Source organism: Paralichthys olivaceus, chromosome 15 (genome assembly GCF_024713975.1).
Source record: "Paralichthys olivaceus isolate ysfri-2021 chromosome 15, ASM2471397v2, whole genome shotgun sequence".
Taxonomy (NCBI): Eukaryota; Metazoa; Chordata; class Actinopteri; order Pleuronectiformes; family Paralichthyidae; genus Paralichthys; species Paralichthys olivaceus.
Genome location: NC_091107.1, coordinates 16,127,671 through 16,152,858, shown reverse-complemented (window position 1 = coordinate 16,152,858; position 25,188 = coordinate 16,127,671). Strand labels below are relative to the sequence as shown.

Below are 25,188 nucleotides of genomic sequence, written 5' to 3'. Positions count from 1 at the left end.
TATTTCATGGAAAGTTGCATAACCCTGCCATCTAACAAACAAACACTTGAAATATAACCTCCTTGGTGAAGGTCATCAAAAAAGGTGTTATATTTTTTTTTTTATATTATTTTTTTAAGGTGTTGTATTACATACATCGTGTCAAACTCGAGCCAAATCCTAACTCAGTGTCTGCAGGCTACTCCTCCTGGTGATGTTTTTTCTGAGATTATACAAATTGATAATAATAATAAAGAGTGGTTTGATTTAGAAGAATGGAACATTATTGCATGGTTTTGCTACATAGAATTTGTAGGGGCCGCAGAGTCAACATAAACTGCAGAAGTTGATTTACTGTGCAGCCGTCGTCTAAGACAATAGGAAAGTGAAATGAGCGCTGGTGGAGGGTAATTCATTTTGATTCATGGTCTCAACCATAAATTTTATTTCAAGTGTCATTGGGGATCAAAAAATGTGGAGCTGCTTCCCGTGTTTATAAGTCTCTTAGATGCCCAAATCATTTAGTTAATGACATGCAGACAACAAAGAGAGAGAGGGGGGGAGGGGTTTGCAGAGAGGATGGAGAAAAGACATAATATATTTTGACTGCACTGATGATAAACAGCTGCTTTATATCACTTGTAAAAGCTTTTTCTTGCTTCTGTCCCTGTTAACAAGCCATTACTATGAGTTGTGTCTGTTACATATTTTAGTCGTCCCTCCAAATGCACGGGCAAAAATTAAAAAGGACCATTTTGACTGAGGGTCTGTGGCTCAGGGGACACTGCTCAGCTGTGGCGAAAACCCTGCGACTGTCTTCACATTGTTTCTTGCTTCTCGGCTGCTAATTGCAGCATGTGATTAGCTGAGCGTGCATTGTCGCTGACAGAGGGCACAAACTGAATGCTGATCCACAGCTCCACAGCAGTTTCCACACAGATGTATGACAACTCCCACATCATTACCACACACAATGTCTTCATCCCCCCTCTGTCTCCGTCTCCTCTTCTCTTCTCAGGTGGAGAATCCATCCCAGTTTATCCAAGGCTACCGGGTTCTTTACCGGCAAACGTCAGGGCTGCCCTCCCCAGGGCCGTGGCAGATACAGGACCTGAAGGTTGCCTCGGAGAGAGACATAACTCTGTCCGGCCTGAAGAAGGGCATCGTCTATGAGATTAAAGTGCGGCCGTACTTCAATGAGTTTCAGGGTGCAGACAGTGAATCCATGACGGCACGCACCATGGAGGAAGGTAAGCGGACAGATTCGCAGACAAAATCAATTTGTCTGATGACTTCCGTGTTGCAGGAAATGTAAGGTTTAGTCACTTATGCCTGAGCAGACGCTCTGGTGTAAATGATTATACCTCCTTTTTTTAAATTTAGCTGCTGTTGGTAATGGCTTCACGGCGAGAAATTAATGGATAATGGCATTTCAAGTACACCCACCCACGCACGCACGCTGCTGCAGTGCCATGTCCCCTGTGTGTGAAAACAGGTCTCCCAGACAGCGCAGTGGGGGTTCGTGACAAGCCCAGGCCTCGGAGGGGTTGTTGGGCAGAGGTGGGGGTGGGAGATCAGAAACAGATCAACTCTCTCTCTCTCTCTCTCTGCTCCTCGGTGGACCCCTGCTGCCATGTCTCAGTGTCACACCAACCAGACCTCTGTGATACGACCCCCCACCTTCACTAACGCACACACACAATCTCATCAACAGTGAGCTTCATTGGTGTTAACACCTCTTGTGATTCTTCTTTATCTTTATTAATGCAACGTACCACGTTTTATGGCATAAATTGTGTAAAATGGACATTGTGCAGTATGATTTCATTAACTATTAGAGTCCATCCCTCGACCAACAGACTCCGTATGAAAGCACAATTATCTGAATCCTAGATTTTTACTTGGATTGCACCAAACACATGCATAGATATCATATCTATATGGCAAATTATTTTCATCAAGAACTATGAATTGTTCCTTTGGAAATGGGCAAAAATTTCAAATAACGTCCTATTTCCCAATTTGGATCAAGGCTATTTAAAAAATGTCTGCATCCACTCCTTTGTACGGAGTGGGTGGAATTGGTTCACACTTGGCCCATGTCCCATCTTCTCACATAGTTTAGCGTTTATGTCTTCCGGGTTTTTTTTTTTCACATTATCCTGCTGAACATGAAGAACAGAACAAATATTAAATGAAAAATGTAGCTCGTTTTACACCTTACAATAAAGAAGAGCTAAAGAAAATCGGATTTTCACAAAAAAAGCAACCCTGAAGTCCCACTCACTGGCTTTGTCTGGAGCTTTCAGTCACATCGTCTTTATGAACAGTTAGATTTTGCTGAGCACCATGTTTCTGTTGACATGCCAGCTATAGGTTGCTGTAATAATTTTATCTGCAGAATTCTTGATTGATCGTTATAGTTTGATCTTGAGCTTTTGAAATAGTCAATCCCAACTACTCACTACCTTTTTGTGGAAGAACCACCTCCTTACTCAGAAGTCCTCTTAGTGCTATGGATTGTCATCCAGCTGAACAGCTATTGAGCTCTCATGGATCCAGCATCAGCTCCATCCACTTTCATGGGTGAGAGTGAGGTAGTGGCCCTCGAGATGGGATTATCTCATAAAACTTCAATCTCTGAGGTCAAAATGAACTTTTATTCTCAATTTTACAAAAGTTGTGTTGTGCCTGCTGGATGGTCAGAGGGGGGACCTCAGTTTGACTGTGTGGAACATGGATTGCACTCTGAGGTAGTCATGAGGAGAGACTGAATGTAAAATAAAACTACCCACAACATTTAAGTCTGATGATGAAGGGATCACAGTGGAAGAGGTTTGGATCAGGGGATGCAGTTGATGAAGGAGAAACTCACCTCACTGGAGTCCAATTAAAATGTCACTGGAGGTTTTTGCAGACGCTGTGTCTTTTGGGCTTCTGCAAACAAGGCATCATGGGACATGAAAAATTTAAGTCTGGAAAAGTGCACCTCTGCAGAACCATGAGGAAAAACAGTTGCTATCCATCAAAGGTAGATTGGGAATGTGCCATTGCCTTTGTGAAACCCTTGCAGAGGGCATCTCGGGGGTCTCAGAGGTCGGAACAGCTGATGTTTCTCACTGCATACAAGGGGAAAACGTGTATCAAGATTAATGGTCCTTGAAACCATTTGATGAGTTTTGTGTTGTGAGCAGTGTGGCCAGAGGCAGTTGGTGCTATGACGTCAGTGTCATCACTGTCGGTAATAGGGTGCTCAGGCTTTCCATCCTGCACTGCTGAAATAAAAGGTGACGTGTTTAGTGCTGAAGTCCCAGGTAGAAATGAAACTCTCTTTTCTTGGTTGGTACACCACAACGCCACACAGGAGTTCATCAACATCTGGATTCAGAGAAGGCCTCCCACGTTTCTCTAGCACAACACTACTCCACCCTTTTATACTCATACTTGTCCTATCTAAAACCTGTAGGAACCAATTAACTCCTTGGCAAATGGACATGCAGCAGCAACTTAAAGGTTACACATGAAGATACATAAAGTAAATTCTGATTAAAGTTCCCTAAATTAAAATTAACCTATATGACCTATGTAACAGTAAGCTTATTTCTGCAGGTGCAAAATAATGCTGTGGAATTATTCCTTCTGAAATATATAATTTAAACTGTAAACTACATAGCTCAATAGGGAAAAAAGAACATTATTGTTGCTGTGTTGATGTGCAGAAAATGGTCAAAGGTACTGATACACACACTAAAGTAAATTCAAGATTTAAATAATGTATTTACTATCAATGAAAAAACATAACTAGCACTATATACCTCCTGTATCAAATCAAACATTTACAATGAGAAAGGAAGGCTTTTGCATGCTTTATAATACAAATTATAATATTGCACCATAATGCACTCGTTTTAAATGTTGAAGAAGGACATTTTTTTAGAATGAAAACTTGCCGTAATGCAGGTTTAAATGAACACAATCTTGAATTAGCAAACAAATGCACTTTACAGTATCAGCCAAATCACCATGGTAATTACAATAATTAACAAATAAATAGAACAGAACGAACCGTCTGGTAAACTGGTAACCTTTTCAGATCAGTCTCAGGCAGTTTTACGTAGCTGTGAGGATGACAGTGGACAGATATTATGAGACGAAGGCAGCAGGATAGGCTTTATTAAAAAGGCCTTCGTGTGCGGAACAGAGCTCCCTGATCCTCCCAGATTAACATGTGTAATATGGGGACAGGTATGTTGATATAGAAATGTTTGCTAATTCCTGAATCAATTAGCTTAATTGTTCCAACCATTTGCATAACAGGTTGTGTTTATCACTTTATATCCTCTATATCAGGACATTAGGCAGCTTAAGTGCCTTTTGTTTAATTGCACCATAGCTGTGAGTAAAAACGTTCCCTACGCCATTGGAAGCATTAATTACTTTAAATTACACTCTATCTACTGCATTCATCAGCCTTACTATCAGTATTAGTCACTTTATGACCTCTTTGACCTTTTTCTCTGCCGCTGTGACCGTTTGTTGTTTATGCAGTCCTGAGTCATTACTGGTGCTGCAGCCATTATTCATCCAAAGGGATTGTTTTTCATACATACAGAAATTACAGAGCTGCACTTTATGCTCTCTGACTTCTCCTGACGTAAATGTTTGACTGTCTGGATAAGCTCCATCACTTTGTTGCATGGGGACAGCAGCACTGACGTGACGGTTTGAAAACTGGAGCTTAGTGGCTTGATGGTGCACAAACATCAGCTAAACAAACATGCATACAACATGTAGTTGTAAATGAAACATCCTCTTTGTTATTTTCATGAAAACTATGTGAAACTAAAAGTAGATTTTAGTGGCTACTGTGCTGACTTTCTGCAACTCTCCCAATTTCTCTCATTTTATTATTATTCCTAGTCATTAACACACACACTGTGTAGCAGCTGCTACTATTCTATGCTCACTGCTGGCACACTGGAATTATATGCAGCAAAAAGCATAGACAGAGGATGTAATTGAAATGCAACACTTTTTTTACATCTTTTTTGCTGTACTGCAGCATTGATCATTCTTCAGAACGATGGAGCATTCGAACATTTGAGAGAACAACTGCCAAGTATTATAAGGAAAAAACTGCCACTAGTGTAACGATGTTGTGGTCTCACTGTATTTTGTAAATTTGTATTTATATAAAAACAAAAACCTTCTAGATTGAGAGCTTTTGGCCTAAACCCAAGGACTGTGATGACTGTCCAGATGTATATTTTTAATTTCCAGCTATTATTCTGCATTCATGTGCCAGTGCAAAAGTCCAACATCTGGATTTAGCAGCGAACAAATGATAAGTTTTGCTGGATCAGACTGGTTTTCTCCTTCAGTTGATGGATTTAATGATGAACTATAAACAAAACATTGCTTTTCTAAGGCTACAGCCATACTAATATGTTTTCAATTGAAAATTATGTTTTCAGAATCAAACAATCTCTGTCCACATGATTGTTTTAATCGCTGTCCATATAACACGCCAGAAAAAGCGTTACCCCTCACGTGCACAGGGCATGCACGTGCCAGAGTACACAAGACGCAATTGATTGTTAGTTGCAGATTGCTCGAATAATAGCTTGTCTCCTATGTAAGGAGGTTTATAATATAAAATACAGAAGAACTGCACAAACAGCTGTTAGGGTCAGCAACACTTGTATTTGATTATCAAAGTTGCCTTCACTGGTAGACGAGGCTAATGCCGGCTGTTTTATTCAGGATGGGGGTCATGTGATAGGAGCCTGACAAATTGTCGAAGGCTACAATCAGTTCAATTACATTCCTCATTTTCAATCTTCTCAGTTTTAATGGCTCCAAAACCCTACAGTAATGTGGACTTGATGCATTTAAACTGTGGATGCAGCCCAAGGCTCTCAAAATAATTCATAAAAGTTGGCTTCCTTCTAATACGGCCCAGCTACATTATTCAACCTAGGTTTATTTATGTCTGTGATACATCCATGATCTATAGTTGAATTCAATATGATTATATTCTAAGTATTGGAAATTTTCTTTGTTTTAAATTGGGCCGGCCTGTCATTACATTACTGATTTTGCTTTTGGAGCTTGAGAATTCTCACTGTATTGAGACAGTCTAGTGACACTTGGTTTAACAGTAATTGCTTCAGAGAGTTGATACAGTCTAAAAAGCTGAATATAGCCATCGTCAAACTAGGTTGAGTCAATTTGTTAAATGTAATAAAAATAAACTGCATCTCACACGGCTGAATAAATTCCTTTGTATTTCAAGGCTGTCAGATATTTTGCCAACATGCAGCGTCTGCATAGAGCCTCTCTTTGATGTGAAATCATTGGGGGGGGGGGCTTGTCTCATCTTTCAGACCAAAAAAAACCCTTAAAAAATCTATAACTTTACAAGTTAACTGAGCCAGATGTTGGAAGCTATCCAGACGTCAATCTCAGGATGAGCACATACTCTCGTTATTACACTCCTGGCTTTATTAGATCATATCCCCTATACGTGCACTGTGCACCATGTCTGTGTGAGCACTGTGCACATGTTTATTGCATTTCTCACCAGCCATTTTCACAACACAAGCCCGTCTGGACAATTTAAGTCCTGCTATCCATGTTCCTCTCTGTCCAGGTGGCAAACAAGACAACCGCTCCGACCCACCTGCTCTGGCTTTTCTGCATTCTGCTGCTGTTGATCTAACTGCTGACACGGATCCGCCACAGATAGCGTTATTATTTTTCTACTTAACTGGATTCCCAGTACTTATTGCATTCACTCAGTCTGAGCATAATGATAGTTTTTAATGGGGATCATGAGGTACTCTGTGCCCAGAGCGGTTTACCAGTCCTCCCGGTCAGCAAGAGGATGATTTGCTCAGTTGCATTGATATGGCTTTCGCCTCCTGCCGCCCGCAGCCGCTTTAAATCTCTGTCCATGCAGGTTATTGAGCCCAGTTTTCAAAAATGACCCATTATAGAAGGGAGTTTCGATTTGGCACCGTGAGGCACAGCTCCGAGTTTCTGTCGACATACCATGTCAAAACCCTCATTATGGGACATGGAGATTTTCATATCATCAAGATATGCAAAATTAAATAACGCTACTTTGGAGGCATTTGCATGTGCTTGTAATAGTGGTAATCCATTATGGAAGCGATGTTAGATACTGGGCCCGGCAGAGGAAATTCCACTCATATCTAAACGTCCTGCTCTGCTTGAAACCGTTATCATTTAAACAATTAGTAAAGCTCTATTTGGACCCAAAATGCTTGGTGCTTATAATGCAGGAATGTCAGTAATATAAAGCTATTTTAAATTCAGTATCATGATGGTGCCAGTGCATCGCAGTTATGCAGCAAAAAAAAAAAATCTTACCATTAAGATATGAAATTGAGAGTGCTCTGCCAGCCATCTGTCACACTGGCTTAGAAAGCACCTTTTTGTATGTGTGGCTCACTGTATGAATATGAATTAAGGTAGTGGGTGAGACAGATTCTACTTAATATTGGGGTGAGACAGATTATTTAATATTTTCACCACTCTTACCCATCAGCACCCAGTGCGCCTCCGCAGCAAGTGACAGTGCTGACAGTGGGAAGCCATAACAGCACGTCCATCAGCGTGTCGTGGGACCCTCCGCCCTCCGACGAGCAGAACGGCATCATCCAAGAGTACAAGGTAGATTTAAACTCATACACTTACACCAAGCTGTTATTTATACACTGTATGCAACCTTCCAATGTATCCCATCTGGCATGTTTGTCTTTGTCAGATCTGGTGTTTGGCCAACGAAACGCGCTTCCATGTCAATAAGTCTGTGGACGCGACCATCCGTTCAGTGGTTGTCGGGGGTCTGCAGACCGGTGTGCAGTACAGTGTGGAGATGGCTGCAGGCACCAGCGCTGGGGTGGGGGTCAAGAGCAAACCGCAGCTCATCATCTTGGGTAATACACACACACACACACACACACTGAAACTGGAGTCAAATGAAAACCCCTCATAATGCGAGGACCTGGGTGTCCATCACTGGGGGTCTGGAAAACTGATTTATCAATTTATCGCACTTGAAGAAAGAAGATTGCGCTTTACAACGCCGACGTCTGCCGAGAAATCAATAGCAGTTCATTAAGTGTAGCAGTCTGGTAACACAGTGCCAAGTACTGTTAGCCATATCAATAATCCTGTTCAATATGTGGGCAGCTGGTGCTAACAAAGTGTACAGTGTTTTCGTAGGGAGCTTATCAGCCTATCACATCTTATCAAACAGCTAAAAGATGCGCGGAGTGTATAAGCTCACTGAATCAATATGGGAGCCCAGGCCAGATGCTCTTCATCGGTGACTTTTGACTGATATATAATAACACCCTTAACGCGCACAGAAAGGGAAACACAGACATGTGGACTGAGGCTTAATGATGGGGGGGTTTCCTGCTGGAGACTGTGAATCTAATTTCACAGCAGAGTAGCCGCAACAGAAAATCAAACTCTGTCAGAGCTGCTCTGTCAATCTCGTGTCTTGCAGCTCAAGTTGATAAGTGCACCACTGAATTGATTAACTCTGCCGACATATTGGATGCACTGATGCAGTTTTTTTTTCTCTGCGTGTGTGTGTGTATATGTTTTTCCATTTATTCATGGTCTCATCTTTTGGCTGTTACTGTGGTCCATGTGGGTTGAGGTTTCATATACACCATTGATTTTCTTTTATTGTTTGTATATTTTGAAAATTGATCATGTGCTCATATGATAATTAATCAATCAAAATCAATATATACAGTTAGACAAACATTATATATTGAGTCTGTTTTTTTGTTTGTTTTTCATTGTCCTCTTCCAATTTTTTATTTTATTTTCCATCCATTAACTATACCACCTATAATTTGAGTGAGGATGGGTGAGCTGTACCCACTCCCAGATGACAATGGGAGAGAGGCAGGGTACTCCAATTATATTTTATTTTATTTTCCATCCATCCATTATCTATTCCACTTATCCTTTCAAGGTCGCTGGGGGGGGGGGGGGGGGGGGGGGGGGTGGCTGGAGCCAGTCCCAGGTGACACTGGACAGTGTATCGCAGTGCCAACACCAATTGATTCTATTTTATTTTTTATTCAGGACATGAGTAATGCCTTGTAGGGATCACAAAACAATGGGCACTTTGTGTTTTTCTTTTTTTTTTATATCCCAAATGATTTTCATGCAAAGCAATGACCAAAATACAATCATGTGTTCATTCAAGTGCACTAAAAGTGACATTTAACTGTTTGTTTATTTCCTGTGTGTTTGTGTGTGTGTGTGTGTGTGTGGTGCCCCCAGGTGCAGAACTGAGGGATGTGATGACAGGATCTGAGGGCAACAATAGCATCTCGGATGTTGTGAAGCAGCCGGCCTTCATCGCTGGTTTGGGAGGGGCCTGCTGGATTGTCCTCATGGGCTTCAGTGCCTGGCTGTATTGGAGGAGAAAAAAGAGGAAGGGACTAAGCAACTATGCAGGTAAAAAGACAAAAAATCAATTTACATGCTTCTACATCAACACAGACTCACAGCACTGTCGGACTCTTTCTGTCTGCTTCTCCAGTGAAAGCTGGTGTCGTCACACGTGACTCCATCTGAGCTGAAATGCAGAACAAAGGAAGGATATTCAGCCCAGATGGAAATAGGCCCTATTTATTTTAATTCACTGTGCACTGATGTGCATCAGCCGTGCTGGGTTCCATCAGCACTGCACCTCGACACTCTAATATGTTCACGCCAGATAAGTAATTTAACATCCCCTCCCATTATCAGACCATAGCTGGTGATGTTTGCACATTCACATGAGGTGTGTCCAGGTTCAGGTATGAAATACTCCTTCATCCCCCCATGAGTCAAGCATATAGCTGTTTGGCATTATTCTAATGTGTATTGCAGCTTTTCATTGTAGTGACTTGGGGAGTGGGAGCTGTGATTTCCTAATTCAATGGGGATTTACACGACTGAGCGCTGCTTCTCTGATCCCCTCTCTCAAAACAAACTGAGGAGTTTAATTCCAAACATCCCATTTCCATTTGAGATGTACTTTTAATATCTCATATCCTCTCTCTCTTTTTATATATATATATATAAATGATGATGATGAAGATGCCCCAGACGAAAAACAGGGGTCAAAAGTGTCGCCTTCATCTGAGCTTTAACCCCTCAGGGCAATCAATGTAATTCAGAAAAATGCTGGAATCACTGGTTTGATGCATCACCACCCATTTCATCAAAACTGACCAGTGCAAGGAAAAATGAAAGGACATGATTTCCACACCATATTACATTCAGTTTTTGAGCATGACCTCAAGCATACATGCTGCATTTCTGCTTATGATTCATGACACTTAATCTGTCTTTTATTTAAACACTATAGCCCAACAAATGTATCGGTTGGCTGGTAAAAATCAGCCGATATGACTATGACCCTTTCAGAGGCATGTCAGTGGTTATGTTTGTCAATATGCACAGATATGAAATGGTCCATTTTATATAAACAATGCAGAAAAAAACTGGTTTATTATCATTCAAGTTTTATGAATTTGGTTAAATTTATATTAACTTTTTTTAAATTCTTAGGCTTTTATTGTTAAGCTTGAAATGTAAAATATCAAGACTCATTATATTTCTTTGTCCTAATGGTTTAATAACAAAATATAGCATTGACATATTCTTTTTCACATTCTGTTCGACACATATATTGGAAATTGTTTGTGTTGAAAATGTTTTACCACTCAATATCGCCATCGTCCCCAAAAATCCATATGGTTCGGTGCTGAAAACCTTCTCCTGTCTTTTATATTTGCAGTTCAGTCCTTCACCTTCACTCGTGCAGGTACGTCTCTACATTGTGCATTATATTAAAAACACCACGGTAACTAGTAGCTGCCCACATTCTGACAGCAGCAGTGTATCATTTAAGCAGATGTTGGTTTTATAGATCTTTAGACAGATTAATTGCAGTCTAACTCTTATGTTTTGTCTTCCCTCTTTTCTCCTCAAGTTACCTTCCAAAGAGACAGAGGCCTGATCAGAAACGGAAGGTGAGATTTTAATTTCACTGATAAAATCTAAGAAACTCTACAGCTGGACGTTTCCCCACTGACATGTTAGTTCCACAGTGCAGAGCTCACAGTCTCTGCAAGAGCTGAGATGAAGACTTCTTCCCTGATCATTTGGCTTTGACTCGATGTTCCAGTAAACCCCCTCCGGCTTCCTCATATCGTAGTGTGATATGCACTTGATGAAATCATTAATCACTCCTTCTGACGTGAGTGCTACCAAATTAACGCAGGTGGCTGCTGTTTTATTCACGGGCTCAGTCTCGGGTTTATTCACGGTTGCTGGCAGAGTGAGAGTTTGTGGGAGGGGGAGAGGAGAGGTGATGAATGTGCTATTTAAAAAGCTCGGCATACAGAGCGCTGTGATGTGGTGTTGGACCTTGAGGCTCAGCCCGGTGCCTTCAAGAAACCACATTTAAATGCCCACAGTGAAGGGTACTGCACCTTTGTGTCCACTGAACATCAAGCAGCGGTGGGAGATATGGCCTTAGATTAATATCACAGTACTTTTCGCTATCCCCATTTTCAGAGAAGAAGCCTGTCCTGTCTCCTAATATTGTCCATCTCTCACTTGTTGTAGTATATGGAATGCAAGCAGTAAAAACTGCCTGGAAGGACTGTGGTGTTTTTAGGGGGAGTGCTCCCCTGGCGCTGGTTGACCCGCTCCCAGGCTAAAACAAGCGTGTGGGTTGCCACCTCATTTTGTTGGAACAGTTTGCTTGTGTTTCCATGACACCTCGACAAAGTTTGGGTAGTAGAGTGAGGAAACCTGACTCATCAGGACCCAGGCAACACAAAAATAATAGTACAGTAACAATACAATGATATTCGTGTTTGGGTCGGGTTCTGTCACGTTGGCTGGACAAACTACTAATGATCTGTATTTACATTATGCTTGTCTATAGTCTTAATGACCACTCAAATGGCTTCACTGCATTGTTTTGCCATTCACCCATAATGGAGAGAGGAAGACGGGTTTCGAACTGCCGACCCTCTGGTTTGGGGACCAGGACTTGATACAAGTCATTCTGTATGAGGACAAGTATTCCGACCACAACTGAGCATTTGAATAAAATAAAATGCTTTATTTAATATGATGACAGTACTGCACAATCCATATTGTGGTGCACTGTGAGACCCCTTTACCGCCCACCCCTAATATCAACGTGTAGCGAAACAGTAAAGGAGGAAAAGATGAACTTGCACTGCAGAAAATGAAAGAATGGAGGTCCTCTTCTTTTTTTTCTCTTCCCCCTGTTCTCTCTTTCCTGTTTGTCACACCTAAACAAACAGATAAGCCCCGAGACAGAGCAAATGTTGCAAATGACGGGACTAAAAATAAACACTTTCTTGCCTTTTTCTGTGCACTGAATATGCACATGTGTGTTATTGCTCTCAGCATGTGTCCCTGAGTAAATGAATGCAAATGTATGTATACGCTTGTGTGTTTTAAAGGGGGAAATTATTGACATAATTGTTTGAACACCTTTGAGCCATCACCAAGTCAGCTGTGAACAATTCCCCTGGCACTTAGCAAATCAGGCCCAGTGGAAAATTCACTGTGTAGCTGCACATTAAGCAAACATATGCAAACCGGATGCATGAAGCATGTGAATGTTTTAGCCATTTTTTTATAGCAGCTGATACAACGTTGGTTGTAAATTGTCGTCTGTTTCTCCCTGAATCACTGCCCACAACTTCCATACCTTGGAGTCAAAGCCTGTTTTCATGACTGCTGTATTTCACTAAGACAAAATGACACGGTAGCTTTCCCAAACCAGCTAATGGGCTTTTGCTGTCTCTGTTGCCATGGTGACGGGGCGCCAGTGTAGCCGATCTGCCAGAGGCTGTCCATGATTCTCAATTTAAAATGTAAATTTCTGTTGTGCTAAGGCTCTAAAGTGGATTTAGTGTGTATTTAGGCCTGCCTGGTTTCTCCGGGGAGAGTTAAGGGGTGCTGGAGTCGAGGGCGGGCAGAAGTCTGATTTATAGACTTGCCATTTTATGTCTGTGTGTTGTTTATTGTTGCCCGTGCGCGCCGGGCTGCTCCACAGGCGAGAATATGCTGAATGAGTTTTCGCATCAATTTGTTGTTGATGCAGCAGGAAGAAAATGAGCAATGCAGTCACGGTGCAGACAGGATATTTAACAATGTCTCTCTCTATCTCTCTCTCTCCTCTGCTGTCTCGTGTCTTTACAAACATCCTCTCTCAGCCGTCCGGGGCTGCTGAAAGCGGGTGACCAAGGCCTCCCCTGGTTGGCCGACTCCTGGCCCTCCACGAGCCTCCCGGCCAACCGCGGCTTAGGAAGTCCGAAGGGCGGCAACAACTTTGGCAGAGGAGGTAAGATGCCATAAACAGACACGGGAGGACGCAGCTTTAGCAATGCCTTGTCGGACAGTTTTGACATTCAGCCTTTGGGAAGAGCAGTGACAGGACGTCACACATAAGCAAGCATGCACACAAACAAACACATGCACACAAATTAAAAGAGCCTTTGAGGGCCACGCTTTACTAATTTGATCTGACAAGGATGATCTTTGGCTTAAATTTGTGGTGTTTGCATATATTTCTTGCCTGTCGTTCTTTCTCATGCCCTGCCGTTGTGCATTTTTTAAAAGTTGAAAGAGGTTGATAGTTCAGGTGTATGTTTTTTTACATCATTTAATTGTATATTTGCATGCTCCCTAAGCTCATTAGAACCCTGGTGAGCTGCAGGCTCCATGTGTGCAGGCCAGAGCTGAAGGTTAGCGCTGTTTGAGTGTCCCTCTCGCGAGCACTCCGGTGGGCTCCAACAGCGTGTTGCATGCTAATTATGGTGGTAGATAATCACTTTCATTTATATCAAGTCCGTTTGAGATCTGTATCCAACTAATACAGAGTGCCACGGCAGCGGGGAGCGTTAATGACCTTAAAGATCGTTAACTTCACATCAACGTGTCGCTCCATGATCCCTTTTCCCCTCCTCACTCTCTCTCTCGCTCTCTCCGCCTTTTTGTCTCAGATGTGTTACCTTCCGCAGCGGTGGAGAAGACCGGCACCATGCTGTCTGATGGTGCCATCTACAGCAGTATTGACTTCATGGGGAAGGGTGGCTACAGCAGCCCAGCACGAGGCACGCAGCCCACCCCCTATGCCACCACTCAGATACTGCAGTCCAACAGCTTCCACGAGCTGGCTGTGGACAGGCCAGATCCCCGCTGGAAGGCTTCTCTCCAGGCCCACCAGGAGATGGCAAACCTGGGCTACTCGCTGACTGACCGACACCCTGGCAGTGGTATGAGAATAATGAAAACATGTGCACAACAGAGCCTTTTGTTTCTGTGTTTTTCCTTTTTATGTGACTTGAATCTCAGAAGACTGCAGCGGTGCTTGAACGCCCAGCTAAAGCAACATTTCAATACTGAAACAACCTTCATTTAAATGTTTTTCCAGTGAAATTACTACAAGGCAGCTGGCAAAGTATACCAGAGAAAGAGCAGAATGGAAAGTATTTTATTTACATATTATATTTACATATTTGCTGTTAACAGACCCTTAGGATAATGCTCTTAATTGCTCTTCTGTCTTCATCACAATTCCACCCTGGGAGCTTATCTAGCCCAGAAATGTCACACAATCATGACGCATTTCTCTGAGTTAACTTGATTAGTAGTGGCGGAAAAAAAATCCCTTAGTGTTCTGGGTTATTTGTGCAACGCGTCGACACTTAGCGAAGCCAAGAGAGGATTTTAGTTTTTTGTCTGTTTGTCTTTTTGTAGTTTTGCACAATAGGCTGTGTGCTCAGCTAAATGTCAGGCTTTCCAGAGATGAAGTGGAGCAAGTGGTGGAGCTGCATGGAAACAAGTTATAGTGGGAGATTTAGAAAAAGTCCAAATGTGGAAGGGGAAAAAACATTAAAAAAATAATGACAGTGGGCAGAAGACAGGTTTGAAAAAGTTAGGATAACAGGAGAAGAAAGAGGATAGCTTTCAAGTCAGTGTGTGTGTGTGTGTGTGTGTGTGTGTGTGTGTGTGTATGCATGATGTCAGTGTGGAATAGTATTTGTGGGTGGAGCGTTCAGGGTTTTCTCAGTGTTCGGCTAACCCTCCTTCCATCTTTACCGACCCTCAGGTGCAAAGGGTGGGAAGAAAAAGAAGGTAAAGGGTGGAACAAAGAGCGCTAAATCAAATGGGACATGTTGGGCTAACATGCCCCTGCCTCAACCACCCATGCACCCGCTCCCTGGTACCGAGGTCGACCTTGACCGCTACCCCGAGGAAAACCACGGAGGAGGGTAAGATTCTCTCATATCTCATCAATCTCTGGCCCCCCGCAAAGCAAGAAAAAAAAAAAAAAATACAATGGACAGAAGAAACACATGTAAACACAGAGGTCACAATATCCTGCACCTGCGGCCAGAGTGTGTGTATGTTCAAATAAACCTCGAGCTGTGTGTTGTCCCAACTAAAATAGGTTTGTGTTAAGCTGGTGTAAATATTTCACCTGCAAATTAAGAACAAATGAAGCATTTCATTAACGTTTTGATCAACTAGGGCAGTGCCCATTCTAAGGGTCCCCTGACCCAACACAACTAGAACACAGACCCACATTTGACAAAATTATTAGTTTCAGGAAGTGTGTCAAATGCAGGATCAAAATAGTCTTACATTAGGTCAGTATGTTACTTATGAATGAAAATAATGATAAATGATAAAATAATTGACCGGGATCCCCTGGAACTCCTCAAGGATCCGTAGGGATCCCCTGGATCCTACTTTCTGAACTCACAACCAATTCCACAACATTGTATAAAATAAAAGCTCTGTAATTGTGGGTGATGTAAAGCATTGCAGCAATAAATAAACATTATGCTTTTACTTTGAAGACAAATGAAATAGTAGGAAGTGATTCTGTGTAAATTATAAAAATGATATGGTGTGAAAGATATTATTACCGCCAGTTGCAAAGGACAGCTGGACATGGAAGAAGACATGTTCAACTTAGTCCAGAGACTAAAGGGATGCTGTCCCACCCCCACTGATGTGTCTAAATCCCACCAAATTCAACACGTGCCAGGTTTGAAGCCACTTATGAACGGTTCTCAACATATGTGAGCCACAGACAGACAGACAGGGATTTCTGGAATTAGCAGATGGGAATGGGTATTTCTTTTCTGGAATAAAATCTTTACACATTTCCTGTTCCTTTCATTTTGTCCACATCCCAGATATGAAAGTAACAGCTGGGCCCCGCCCATGTCGGTTCAGACCTACCACCACCAGAGTCTGGACAACGAGGTCGAGGAGGACAGGGGTCCCACTCCTCCACTGAGAGGACGATCTTCATCTCCGGCTGCAGCTCCCTTCAGCCAGCCCTCGTCCTCCTCTCTCAGCTCCGCCCACCACGAAGAGATGCAATCCATTCTGCAGGCCCACCTGGACGAGCTGACCAGAGCTTACCAGTACGAGGTGGCCAAGCAGGCATGGTGAGGATGTTGTGAAGCTGTTGAGACAGTCTTCATTCATTTGTGTGTTTGTGTTTTTTTGTTTCTATTTATCATTCTGTGCACATATTTTTTTAAATAAGTCAGCTTTCCACAGAAGAAAACATACCTGTGATTTGGTTAATTACCCAATTACATGATTAACTTTTAGGGCTAATCAGTCAAAGGTTGAAAGAAATATGGTCAGAAAAACAAATTGTTCATTCTTATTTACCAATAATAGACGGTGTAAAACTTACATTGATTAGCAAATGATTCCCCATCATATGTTACATGATAATGACATCATGAAGAAGTCACAAAATGCATACAATCAAAAATGTATCACTGCATCCTATAAGAATATAAACACAACCTAACGCTAATATACATATTGAAAAATAATTTATATAAATATGTGTTTTGTAATATTTGTTGTTAATAACATTAGAGACCTGATCTATGTCTTTAGTAGATGAACCAATAATTTGCCATCATACAGTATAAGAGATGTCATGATGATGTCATTATTTCCGCCAAGGAGGTTATGTTTTCATCTGGGTTTGTTTGTTAGTAAGTAGGATTTCACAAAAACAAATGAGAATGAACAGATAAGAATGAAACTTGGTGGAAGGATGCTGGAAACACCCCAATACAATTTGCTGCAGCTCAAAATCAGGGGGCTGAACCAGGATTTCTTTTTCTTTTTCTAACGTTGTGAAATAGGGCGCTTTTAAACATTTTCCTTTACTTTTCAGAGAATAATTCAATGATCTTGATGAAAACAAATCAGATATCTTTAGGGAACTGATACTGAATGAGTGCAATGTGGCTCATATCCAAAAGAAAATGTGGATCTAGTGAATTTAAATGTGTTGACCTAAGGGGCCTGTTGGGCCTTGGTGGAGGTATGGGCTCTGCTATTCTTGATTTCAACTTGCATAATTATATTAACAAAAAGTTAGCATTGCCTGATTGTTAACTGCGCTTTTGCAGGGTGTGCATCGCTCCTCAGATTCATGTCATTCTGTCAATAGCTTGGGTTTTGCATATCCATCTCCAGTGTGTGAACATTTGATAACACTGGTATTTACACGTGTCAGCTGGAACCCGCTGCGCATGTTTCCTGCGGCCGATAAAAACACCCCTTCATTGATTATACCTGTGATGGAGCATGGGGGAATCTTGACAAGTCGGCAGCGACATGTGTTGGAGGGTAATGACTGGGTTTAGTCTAACATGCTGTTCTGACATCAGTAAATAGAGCTGGTAATTATGCATGCATGCTCCTCTATGGCGGGATGTGAGCCATCATGGAGGACAGCTGTGGAGGAGATAACAGGCATGTTGGTGACAGCCCTGCCCATCCAGATATCCTTTATCCAGTCCAATTACAACTCCATTGTGTTCGCACATCACACACCAGTGCTGAGAAAGTAATCAGGCGTTTATCGTATCTCTACGTTGCATCTCTGCCTTCTCACCACGCAGCCATTAGCATCTGGAATCATGTTTTTTTAAAAATATTTTTAATCATTGTCATTCTTCCATTTATATTTATTTTGTTATTAACATACAGTGTCTCCGAACTATTAATTAGGCACATGAAGAGCACTCCAAACATGTCCAAGACCCCCATCCCTCCGATCGACTTCATGTCCAGCACCCTGGGCTCCGATTTGGGGGCCACCCTCCTCTCCGAAGAAGATGAGGACGAGGAGGAGGACGAGAGATACGCGGTGGTATCGAAGAATCTGTGTGGCTTTGAATACATTCCCGGTCACAGTGTGGAAAACCTTGAGGGCTCAGGTACGTTTGACACACGGTGAAACTTGTTTCACTGAAGCCGTTGCTTTTGAATAAGTAGAGCAGCAGGTCAGCGACAGTCAGACGTCAGGCCCTCAACTAACAGACTTCATCAGAATCATCTCATGGTTTCCACTGCAGTAACTCTGAGGAAATGTTGTCCAGTGCAGCTGCAGATGGATGAATAATAATGTCTACCACACATGGGCATCTATAAACATGTTAGAAATATATGCCAAAATACTATTTCAATATTTACACATTTATTCAGAATGTATAAATAATGTTTGTTCAATATTGTTTTACAATGTTTCTTTTGTTGTTAGTATGAGAAACTGATGGTTGTATGTGGCCTATGTAAAACCTGAATACATCCTCACTCTCTTACAAGGTGTGATGCTCTTTTGAATTATAATCCTACTGCATAGAGTTTTTTTTAGCTGAACTTATCTTCCATGAGTAGGAAAGAAAATTGGATTAAAATTTTTTAAAAAGCCCAGTGGAGGTGCAGTCGGATTTTCTTGGCACAGCGGTTGTCCTTTTCTTTTGATGTTTTCCATCTAGGTCAAGGAAAAGTGGCTGGGTCTGGGTGCTTTTTTTTTTCTCTTATTTTTTTTTTTTTTTCGACCGCAGCCCTGGTCTTCGTCTCTCGGGTCGAAGCTCAAGCTGTTCCACTTAGCGCTCCCCCCAGAGGCCTGCAGAACTTCTGTTTTCTTGAATGCATGTGCAGCTTTTTTTCACTCTGTTGCGTGCGTTTTTGGTTTTGCATTGATTTTTCTATTTGAAGCGACTTTGTCATTAATGTATTTGTTTTGGCTTCCTGCAGCAGGTTTGCTCTTTTATATTTGCAGCACATTTCCATTCTTGTATTAGTCTTTGTGTTGTTCCTTTGTGTGCTTTAATTTTGGCATCACTTCTGAATTTGCAGTAGGGTTCTCCTAATGGACATGTCTCGGGCCTGAGCAACGGTTTACACTTGTCCACTACCGTTTTCAAAACACTGGCATCGAGTATACAAAAATCACATATTTTAACATAATCCAGGTCTTTGCAGTTTTGTCCAATATAAATGTTTGGTCTGCCAATAGGGTTTGGGCCTCTGAGGCAGAAATCACTGTGCAGTCTGTTGCTTGGCTGAACTATCACCTATGGGCATGCTGCATTATCACAAAGACCAAGGCAGACAATAGCCCATTTCCACACACACAAGCACACACACACAATAGTGGTTGTACTTTTGTTTATTAGCCTAAATAGTAGCTCAGCCAGCAGGGACAGTGATTGGCACTCAAAGCTGATGTAGAAATCACAGTTGCCGTCAAATAAAAGAGTTTTATATTCTCACAAATTCCAATTATTCAGCTATCCTAATGTAAATCACAGACGCCCTTTTCCCTCTCCTTCAACGTGATATTCAGTCTGTTCAAAGTTACTTCAAGCCATCCTTACACACAGCGCAAAACCATAACGTATAATCTTTCAACAACTTTACTTAAAAGTCACATGTCTAACGTTTAAGATTTGATGCATTTATAAATAGGGCTCTGTCAGACTTCAAAGTTTCTCCCACAGGGATGCAGCTACACCATTTTTAGACTCCACTGTTTGAAAGGTTAAGGGATTGACTTGTGCATTGAGAATATGTGTTTTCTACACTTTGAATAACCCACTGCAGGGCGAAAAACAGGTCAGCATGACTAAATATATTAACAAACATTAGCAATGCAAACATTTTTTCAGCCCATATTTAGCTGTCACGTTTCGTAAGTTGTCGTATCCGAGTGAGAAACTATCTTTGGTTGAGATCAAAACGTGAACAAAGCCAATGTGGTGGCAGTATTTCCACAGGGGATGCCATATTGTAGTTGTGGTTTTAATAATCACTAGTGCAGTGTCTGTTCTGAACCTGCTTGTTTGGAATGGGCTGTTTGTTTGGTCTGTGGTGATGTTGTTGCAGCTTTTCTTTCTGAAACTGTAAAAAAGTTCCAGATCTCTTGATCTACACTACTTGAGTCCCAGTCGCTGCTGCAACAGAATGCTGGTCTCCTGTTTATTCAAAGTTTATCAATATTGAACAAATCTTGCACCAGATATGACACTGCACTTCCTTGGGCCCTCAACAATACAACTGATGACGTGAATGGTTCTCAAGATATGCAAGCCACATCCAAACAACAAATAGATAGATAGATAGATAGATAGATAGATAGATAGATAGATAGACAGACAGACAGACAGACAGACAGACAGATAGATAGATAGATAGATAAATAGATAGAAATTATTGTCCAGGTTTTGAACTTTAACATTCTCGTTGCTTACATTGCTGTTACATATTAAGATATGTTAATAAAGCCTTTAAGCATCCAGTATTCACTAACCATATAGTTTTTATTATGTATTTATACAGGAGTTGTAGTTGTTCCTTTTCACAAGAAACTGGGTGTATAATTTTTTCGGCAGTCACATTTAGATTAGTCCATTTAACACAAGTTTCAGATAGCATACCAATTATAATTGTGGTTTGTTAAGTTTTATTCTTGTTGCATCTGACACATCTGGCTGACATGCAGCTCTGAAATTTCACTTCTCACTTCACTTCCTGGCTCCATCCCACATATGTGTGTTAGAGCCAAATACTTACCCAGGCAATGTTTAGCCAAATCTTTATTTACCTTTATTCACTAACTCTCCCTCTCATTCATACTCATCGTAGGTAAACCCCCCCAGCTGTGTCGCTCAGACGGCTCTGGCACAGCCGACCACGGCGCACAGGGCACGCATAGCCTTGGCCACAAGAGGGCACCGCTGACTGGCCTCAAACCCCAGACAGACAAAGTCGGGACTCTGTCCAGAAGAAGAGACACCAACACGGATGGTAAGTCGAGACTTTCACACTCTCAGCCACAATTTGTCAGAGAATCCAACAAAGACGACACGTATCATGATGTCTCATTTGCGTCCTCTGCCAAATGCGCTTGTCTACCATCCACTCCAGCGGCCCACACACCGGCCATCAAGTCCCTGAACAGCGTGGGCTCCCGCATGCACAGCTCGTGGGCAGCTGCAGGCTCAGACCCCTCTGAGGAGTGCATGGTGACCGTGTCGACGCTGGAGCGGCAGCATATGGCTTCCTGGAGCGGCACAACAACATCCAACAGGGCCACCCTGAGTAGGGGTTCCCACAAGAGACCTGGCACAGATCCCTCCCACAACGGGCATCCTCCCACAAACAGCACAGAGAGGAGGGAACACTGTGAGTGTCTATCCTCATGAGGAGGTATCTGTGTGTACAAAATGGATAGAGCCACATGCAAACCTCTCCTGAGGGCGAAAACATGCAGATTTAGTTGAACCTTTATTCATATTTTTATTTTCCATTCTATCGTTTGAGTTTAACACTTTTAACCTCTAACTAAGAAAACATACAGACGCCATCTTGTTAACAATTATACACCAGATGATAAAGCTCAATAAAGCTGTCAGTTCTTTCTAATTCAAATACATAATTCGAGTGAAACTTCACTTGTATGTAATTTGGGGCTGTCACTTCTTTTTAAAGAATTATTAGACAAATCCAATTTGTCTCCTCTAGTCGTTCGAAAAACGCCCATAATACAGAGACTTTGCTGAAAAGAGATAAAAACAACGTAATGACAAGACGTGAAGATGAAAAGATAATCAAAAAGATAGATTTTGAATGCTGTGTCAAATTGATTTTGGCATGGAAACCTGTGTGAACGCTTCACGAGCTTTCCACACATTTCAGCATGAACGTGGTTTTTAAAAACACCTTCACCTAGAGCAGCCATTGTGGATATCTGCACCTGTCTTCCCTGTGATTGTAGAATAACCATCACTATCAGAAACAACACCCAGCTGCAGTGTACATCACCACAACAGTTTATAAAGATGGACAATATGATAGCGCCCCAAAAGTGAAGCCGAATCATTTCCATTGCCCCCTTGTTGCTGGCTGCGGCATAGAGTACAAACACTGCTCTTTCTTTATCAGTGGATGACACATGGACCAAAGTACTAGAAAGTACACATTTCATAAATGTTTCCCAAAGACAGCATCATTTGAGGTAGTTGTTAATACACTTGTTCACTTGTTACTTGTTAATACATGTTCAAGTGCTAATTTTTCTGGTAAGGTATAGGAGTGAGACGTCATGATTGACAGCTGAGACTGACTCGCAATTGGCTGAGCCCATTTGCCTATTTTAGCGGGACCTTGAGGGCACAGTCAGGCATACCCAATTTTAGCGATGGCAAATATCAAATTCACTTCCTGTGGCAAAGCAAATCCAAAGAGTTGCGCGAACTTGAAATGTGACACATGTCATTCGCCTGCATTAGAGTATGTGGGACCGTGGTCTAACATGGTTCGAGCTCTACTGCGCAGACATTGGTTTCAAATCATATCAAAAAAGTAAGATGGCACCCGTATCTGAGATACTTTTGGCTTGATTTTTTTTCCAATGGAAGGAAATGGAGACATTTCCTACATCTTTATCTACTCCCTATGGGCAACAATTTTGGTACAAGGATTAAATGAAGTCCTGTATCTTAACAATTTCTGGCTTGAATTTACGCTAAGACACAGCACGTCCTGGGAGGGTAAAATGAAGACGCAGACACTCTGAGTGTAGAAGTATTCACTGATGTTGTGTCGGCCTGTGTCTCTTTCAGAGTCTTTGTGAAGCCTCGCTCTCTGCAGTTGCTGCCTGCCGTCCCAGGACACCTTGTTTATAAGCGCTATGGAAATTCTCCCTCTCTCTGCGAGCGACACGGAATGATGTTTGGAAGACGGAGAGGAGGCAGACTTGAAGATGGAGAAAACAAGAGTGAGAGAAAGAATGCAGAGCTGTAAATGTCATGTACAGACACAGACACCAGTCTCACAGTGTTATTTTCATCCCCCCCTCTCCAAAAGTGAACAGTATGTTAAATGTCCGCTTCTATTTTCTGTCACATGGTATACAACAGTTCACACGGAGGAGATGCAGAAGAAAACTCACACGGAAATGACTAATTGAAACGAGAAGGGACTTGCATAATTTGTAAATATATTTTTTAATGTTTTCTCTCTTTCTTTTGCTTTGCTATGCAAGCCAGACCTAATGTTGTCTCTTTTGTGTTTTATTACTGTGAATCTTTTATTTTTCATTTATGCTCAAAATGTTAGCTGATTTCAATGAAGCTACTGTATCGTTGTACTTTGCACAGAGCGTTTTTGGTGAAAATAAGCACAAACCCATTGTCAGCTGAGCTGAGGAGGAGAATCATAATGGCAAAGAGGGATGTCTATGTTAAACAGAACCTAAACAGAGGATATATACTTGGCTGTGCTGTAAAAATACCCATATATTGAGAGCTAAGGAAAAAACACAGGAAATAATATGCCAAAACAACTAACTGTGTTTCATACTGGGATTACGTCTTATACTAACAATGATCTTAGCAAAGGTTTACCAGAAATTTTTTATAACAAAGTAACACATCAGTTGTAATATCCAAAGCAAAAACATGAGAAAATAAGTATTTCTGCCATTCCCCAAAAGAGTATGCTAATAAAATATATATTTATTTGTTTCTTTTCCAATTACACACAGTGGCGTGGCGATAGTGCAATATTCAAAGGACGATGTGACAGTAAAGGGAAACAGGAAGATGAAAGTGAATCGTTGAAAGCCACAGGCCATGTGTCACCTTGGTGGAGCAGATAAAGATGCATTAAAATCTCCTGATGTCACCTGAAGGCAGATAAGATGAAACATTGAATGACGACTGTATGTGATGTTAAACATCAAAGCAATTATAATAGATTTGTTGTTATGCACTACACTGGATTTACACTATCAACCTACGAGGATCTGTAAACTTGAAAGACTGCCAATAGTAGGAACGTTTTTAAACTATAGCCAATTAGTATTTTTCTGCCAATGAGATTCACGATGCAATTTAACACTTGTGTGGATGGTCTTGTTGGGATCATTGTTCTGGGAATGGCTCTCGATCCGCTTGAAGAATCATTACCTGCCAGATTGGTTTGCCCTCAGGAATACACAGCCACATACAGTAGGGCCGTTTTTCAATACCTTGATGCAAAATAAAATGTGTATGTGAAAACCAACCCCATTGCCTGTGACTCTGACACACTGTTTGCATGTCTGTGGATTAACGGATCGCTGTAATGTCTAGCTCAAACGAGATATTCTAAATTCTTGTCATGAACATAACAAAGGCTGAAATGCCAACACTACTACCAGCAGGAAACCACACTCTCAGGCAGAAAAGAAATTGTACACAGCAAATGTATTTAAAACTTTTGGTATGAGGTCTAATGGCAACTTTAACATTCTTGTAGAAATATGTCTCACACAGTTGCCGAGAAGTGAAACTAAGGACTAAATGTGGTGGTTTAAACCTAGAAGACAGAAATCTTTCAAACACAATGAATCCATATGTCCCAGTGCCTCTGCTTTGGTTTCATTTAATAGATGCTTCCACATCAATATCGATATTGCTCAACCTTCTTGTACACATGAGAGTGGTAGATATGGATAAATAACATGTTTTATCTTAATCGTAGCTTGAACTTTGTCTGGCCGGGATTCTTTCAGCCTCAAATTCAGCTTTATTTCACTGTTATCTCTGGAACATATGGCAGCCCCTTGCAGATAATCTCAATGCTGCTAGCACAGATCTGGACAGTTCTGAGGAGGATGTAGCTTCAGGTGATGATGAAACAGGTGCTTTGCTGTATTCAGGATATCCTGTCAATATTTGTTTCTACACAGGTAGACAGGGATTAGAATTGTCTGATCACAATCCATCA

General features: G+C 41.6%; 1 protein-coding gene across 2 annotated transcripts in view; it reads left to right on the top strand.

Moving 5' to 3' along the window:
• The window catches only part of LOC109628289 (roundabout homolog 2-like), an 87,686-nt gene extending 63,203 nt beyond the window's left edge, over positions 1–24,483 (top strand). For both annotated transcript variants that reach the window (XM_069510045.1, XM_069510044.1), the window contains 14 exons: positions 998–1,229; positions 7,553–7,677; positions 7,772–7,943; positions 9,316–9,492; positions 10,823–10,849; positions 11,018–11,057; positions 13,290–13,417; positions 14,079–14,351; positions 15,188–15,350; positions 16,284–16,541; positions 18,139–18,347; positions 21,061–21,222; positions 21,343–21,600; positions 23,040–24,483. In XM_069510045.1, coding sequence (XP_069366146.1) covers positions 998–1,229; positions 7,553–7,677; positions 7,772–7,943; positions 9,316–9,492; positions 10,823–10,849; positions 11,018–11,057; positions 13,290–13,417; positions 14,079–14,351; positions 15,188–15,350; positions 16,284–16,541; positions 18,139–18,347; positions 21,061–21,222; positions 21,343–21,600; positions 23,040–23,041 — 2,226 coding nt within the window. In that variant the 3' untranslated portion in view covers positions 23,042–24,483. The remainder of the gene's footprint in view (positions 1–997; positions 1,230–7,552; positions 7,678–7,771; positions 7,944–9,315; positions 9,493–10,822; positions 10,850–11,017; positions 11,058–13,289; positions 13,418–14,078; positions 14,352–15,187; positions 15,351–16,283; positions 16,542–18,138; positions 18,348–21,060; positions 21,223–21,342; positions 21,601–23,039) is intronic.
• The last annotated feature ends 705 nt before the right edge of the window (positions 24,484–25,188 follow it).